At 43.9% G+C, this 5,746-nt stretch overlaps 1 protein-coding gene across 1 annotated transcript; it reads right to left on the bottom strand.

Moving 5' to 3' along the window:
* Positions 1-4,704: 4,704 nt before the first annotated feature.
* LOC140799099 (auxin-responsive protein SAUR50-like) lies at positions 4,705-5,361 on the bottom strand. Its single transcript, XM_073153246.1, has one exon. It carries the CDS (start codon positions 5,221-5,223, stop codon positions 4,903-4,905), a length of 321 nt encoding a protein of 106 aa, XP_073009347.1. The 5' UTR covers positions 5,224-5,361; the 3' UTR covers positions 4,705-4,902.
* Between the last annotated feature and the right edge of the window lie 385 nt (positions 5,362-5,746).

Raw genomic sequence — 5,746 nt, 5'->3', positions numbered from 1 at the left:
CTCATCAAGGCATTAATCATGTTTTATCATAGCTCATCGAGCCATTTACCACATAATGCAGATATTCACCAAAAAAAAAAAATCTATCACATACATCGAGAAGGGATATATATACATCTAGTGATAATGTCACCCAAACATGCATGGCGACACTGCATATGATCGATTGTCTATGGCCATCAGACTAAGGACCCTGGTCGTAGACCCATATCTCACTGTCTCTAAATCATCACCGCCCTCAGCGAGATAGTCATGAGCCCTCAGCTCATCAGTGGACGCCCAAACCCTGTGTTGTCAGGTACCGCTAAAGATATATCTCCGCCTCACAATTATGTTCTTACTATCATCATAATCTAGTTCTGACTATGCATTATAATTACTTAAATGCCACTTAGGCTCCCGAACTCAGATGTAAGCCGCTAATAATATAAGTCATATATGATACGCTCTACTCTTAACCTCGGGCTGAGCGAGCAGGGGCACTGCCTAGTCAAACCTGACTACTAATGATAGGTGGAAGTGGTGTAGTGTCTATGGGTGTATAAGTAATATCATAGTCATCATGGTCATTACATTCTATATTCACAATAGATCAATAGATATTTATGCAAGAGTTTCTCATACATAATACATGTAGATCATCGTTACACTAATGCATATGCTAACATTAACATTCTCATAACATTATGATAAATAACTATCAATAATTGCATATGTCAAGATATATCATAGTACACTAGATGCATATATTAATACTAACATTCCTATAATATCATGGATGGTATAATAGCTGCAACTATATTATTCTAGACTTGTATAAACTCTACTCGCCTAGGGAGTCTCCATAGTACTCTAGTTCTCCTCAACTAGCCAGCTCCCCCAGAATGCCAAAATCCTCCTCACGCAGTGTCGATCCTATTAATTCACGCAAGTAAAGCCATATGTAAGGTTAGCGAATTAATAGAATTAGTTACCTTATTAGAGAATATAGGTTTAGGCATATACATAAGTTAGGGGTCCCCTAGGGTGAGTTCCATGTTATCCTAAAATTCACGCTATTTAGGTGATAATAATTTGTCTATAAGGGAGTGATTAGACTAATAATTAGGTGAAATAGATAAATGGGGCTATAGGGTCCAAATGACCCCAAATGGGCCTAAGCTGGGGTGTTGGGTTAGGCTCGAGCCCGTGGGCTACGATCCAAACTGCAGCCCATAGGCTCCATGGGCTGCGGTCTGAATCGCAGCCCATCTAGCTCTGCGGTCTAAGCCCCACTCTCCCTCGCCATCCCCTTCCAAGGGAAGGAGATAGAGGGGAGAGAGAAAAGGCTCGGTGCTGCCGGTGGCCCAAGCCATCGGCAGCCCGCCCTTGAGGCCGGTGGCCCTAACCCTCATCGAGCAAGAGGGGATGGCTAGTCGAAGGGAAGGGGAAGGGGAAGGGAAAGAGGAGGAGGAGGAGGGCTTGGCTCTACAGCGGCGGGTGTAACCCGAGCCACGGTGGAGTTGTCGCCCGTCCTCCCCGCCTACGGAGGGAGCGACAGAAGCTAGCCCTACGGCCAGGGTGGCTGGCAGGGAGGCGAGGCACGCTCCATGGCTGGCGGCCATGGAGGTCCCTCCTCCCTTTACTAAGGGCTCGAAGCTCATCTAGAGGACTCCCCCTCCACCGGAGCTCTTGGACTAGCAGCTAGATGTGTCATCGTCGGATTCGAGGACTCCGGTGATGGTGACGGGGGAGGGGTAAATTTATTGAAATTAATGGCGAGGTAGAGGCTTACCGAGGGGACTCGTACGATTGGCTCGTCGGCTCCGGGTCTAAGGCTTTGTCGACTCTAGCGTCAACAACCCGAGAGAAGGTAAGGGAAGGAGAAATGGTGAGGTGGGGGAGCATCGGTGGCGTGCACGGTAGGGGAAGAAGAAGAAAGAAAAGAGGACGGGTGGTAGGGGCTCGGACGCACGCACGCGCTTGGCGCGTGCACGGGCCTTTTTTTATTTTAGGGTGTTATAGAGAGAGAGAGGCTCAACAGCAGGTAGGAGGGCTGACGACGGCTCTTCTCGGCAGTCTATGGTTCACAGTGATACTAGAGAGAGATTGAGTGAGAGAGAGAGTAAGGGCGAGAGAATGAGAGAGAGTTTAAGAGAGAGAAATATAAAGGAAGGGAGAGACAATGGGGAGGGGAAAGTGGCAGCGACGATGGGGCTCGCCGCAGCCAGTTGGCATGATATCAATTGGCTGGGCTAGCAGTCACCTAGGGGCCCATGGCACTCCTAGCGAGTGACACGGTTTGCATGGCACTGTATGTGCCATGTAACCCAAGCATTTCTTTTTTTAGGTTATTATAATTATGGTGTGGTGTTGGAGATGTCAATGGTGGAAGTCGAGGTAGTTGGCAAGAAAGGAATAGATAAAAAGTAGGGTCATTCCTTAAGGTCAAGAGAGTTTGGCCAAATGAAGAGGAAGGTAGCAATGAAGATCCTAGATAATTGTTAAGGTTCCAAAGCTTGGAGGTAGTCGAAAAAGGAGAAAGGAGACGATCTCAAATTAATTTCAATAATCCAACATGAAAATAGATGCACGCCACATCTATTTATAGGTGGCTCTCTGACTCGACTAGACTTGACAATAGGATCAAACAGGTTTGAACCTTATCGCCTAACATAAGCAAAAACACCTAATTAAAACCATTAAAGTGGAGTTCATTGTCATCAGGCATTCGAATGCCAATTTATTTTCTTGGTTCTTGGAAAGATGTGTTTGAACGTCTATAGGGTTGCTCGATCACCCATTTAATCTTCTATTCTCGAGAATTTATATTCGAACGCCTGAAGGGCCGTTCGAATGCCCAACCCCGAAATTGTTTCTTTCGACTGCTAGAACCTTTATCTCTTCTACATTTAAATTATTAGCTATCTATTACACATTTGGCATTAGACAAGTTATCACGGTGGTAGAATGGTGGTAAGTGGCGATGGAGAAAGAAAATTGAGCTCGGGCTTGCTTTGCTATTGGGGTGGCCATGGCACTTAAATAGCAGTCCTACAAGCTCTTGATAGCTACGGTTGGTACGTAGGGCCCCATTGTAGTGGAGCTACGGTGGTGAGACTATTGATGACTAGTGCTCCAATGAGATATTGCTCAGTGAAGCCTACAAGGCTTGTAGTCAGCCAATGGAACACTGGCCCTGAAGCGGCCATGGATTTGCTACAACGGAGAGAGCAGTCCTGAGTAGTCTGTCAATCATCTCCTGTGTCCGTCGTTGGGCTGGCTCGAGTGTAGAGGTCCTAAGGGGAGATTTTGTCATAGTGGTTTGTGTTAGGGGTGATTGTTTAGTAGAAGTAGAAAATTAGGATTTTAGACCTTATTATCCATCGCAACCGAGGAAGAAGGTGGACGGGCCATCGCTCTAGGGGTTCTATTGTGGGTAGCGTCTCATGAGGGTTTTGTAGGGGTGGAGGATACTCCACACGTTCACCATTGTTGATGCTAAAAGGTGATGGTGGTAATTGTTCCAGCGACTATGGCGGTGTAAGGTAGTGGTGAGCGGGTAGTAGAACCTCTGCCAAGTTTACATCTCCTATTGTTCTGATCTTCTGCATCTTCTGGGGCTTCACACTCTGTATGACGAACTACAAGATTTGTGTGCCTCTGTAACAAACTTTCCAAGCCTTTATATAGCCACCGAAAGCATCTATCCATCTCCTAATCAAATTAGAAAAAGACTCCTATCTTTTTATAATCATCTCCTAATCTACCTAACTGAATTCTATTTAGTGGGACTAGTAATTGCTACTACTCACTGGGAGGCCACACCGAACCAATTTCACTTTGTTGCTCGGCTCAAATGCTAATTAATGATATTGATAGCTCATAGCTTGAACTCTTTCTTGGAACATCTGATAAAATTGATAACAAACTGAATATAGAAAACAATATCTTTGTATGTCTACTTGGGACTATTTAATGGCAAAATTGCAATCAATTCCATTCTTCCATGTTCTCTCCCGCGTTACCTAGTCTCTCGGATAAAGCTATGTTATTGGATCGATGATATCTTGTGTTCTGCCCATCCACTCTTATCTCACAAATACCAGCTAAAGAAAGCTGAGCAGATAGAAGCACTCAATATTATATGAAGCTTGGAATGGTCAAACTGTTCTTTGGAGCAGCCATCCAGTTGTTTTTTCTTTTTATTTTTACAGGAGATCTGTATTTGTTTTAGTGCAAGAGAGGTTGGCGAGAGAGCTTCCAAATAATAAATTATAGAGAGAGAGGTGGGTCCTCTCCGCAGACTTGTGTGGTTGAGATGCAAAGGGGCCATCAAAAGTCATTAAGATATATTATAAGGACCACCAACCACAGGTAGCCGTTCTATTGTGGTCCTATTAATGGAAAAGAAGCAGGTACTTATAATGGGATACAGAATTGTACGAAAACAGCATAAGATAATATATACGGATTACACCATGATTGCTAAGATTCTTGACTGACCATTTCAGGAAGCAAACTATGATAATGATTAGCGAAAACGATTTAATCGAATATGACTGACCAAGATGACTACTACTCAGTTTTCCTTTTCCTCTTATTTTTTTTCTTTTTTGTTACTTTGTTTTTTCTCCATTGTCAGCTTTAAACAATGTCAAGCATTTTGCATTGTAATAATAAGCTCTACTATATACATATATATAGAGAGAGAGAGAGAGAAGTATATACAGAGCAAGGGAAAGAAGCTCCAACATCTTTCCTTTCCAAACTAATTAACTCTGGCAGGGCAACGGAACTGCTCACGGCTCAGAGATATTACAATCCAACCCACAAACGATCTCATTCGTGGGTTTTGTGTTAGAATCATTACAAAAGTCAATAGACGATAAAACCACAAAAAAAGAAAAAAGAAACACCATCTCAACTGAGCATAGAAGTGAGAGAGCGGAAGACGACTTCCTCGCAGGGGATGGTGAGACCCATGTCGTGATCGAAGCCGAACTCCTCCTCGGCTCGCCGGAGAAGGGTTTGGAATTCCGGGTGATTAAGGTAGGAGATGGGCACGATGAAGCGGCTCCTATTCTCCCCGACGTACACCGCAAAGTGGCCCCTTGGTACGTCCTGAAGCAGGCCTTCCTCCTCTCCCATGTGACCCTGCTTCCTTCCTAAGCTTGAGCACCTCTTGAGTATCTGCTTCAATGCCGTCGCTTGTGATAGCTTGCCGGCCTTCTTGATCGCCATTAGAGATGGTGAGAGGATTGGTGGGTGGGGGGAGTTGGAGAAGAGGTGATGGGTTAACTTTATAGAATGGGAAAAAGGAACAAGCGCATGTGGTGGGGGGGTGAGAGACGGAGGGACAGACCATGGGTGATTTTGGTGCTGTACATCGTGTGTTTAGTTGGAAAGGACAGGCGTCGGGTGTGACCCTTTGATATCTATGTTGCAATTCTCAAGGACAAACATGGCCCCTATTTTCTCAATACCCGTCAACTTGACATTCACATTATCTCTATCTGCTGAAATTCCTCATCTTCTATTAATATTAGTTGGAAATGCTTCTCTCCAGATGATATTTTTGAAAAAACATTTACCCGTTTTTGGTTTGAAATTAATCATGAGAGCATATACTGTTGTTTCTTTGAAACTTTCTCCGTTAATATTTAATTAATCAGTCTGTATCAGTCCTCTATAATTTAATAAGAATATCGTCAATGGACTTCTTTTAGAAAAAAATAGAAAACAAAAGTTAATATAGGGATTTTCA

This window comes from Typha latifolia, chromosome 12 (genome assembly GCF_019914945.1).
Source record: "Typha latifolia isolate L0001 chromosome 12, TyphaL0001v2, whole genome shotgun sequence".
Classification (NCBI taxonomy): domain Eukaryota; kingdom Viridiplantae; phylum Streptophyta; class Magnoliopsida; order Poales; family Typhaceae; genus Typha; species Typha latifolia.
This window is presented reverse-complemented; position numbering and strand designations above follow the sequence as displayed.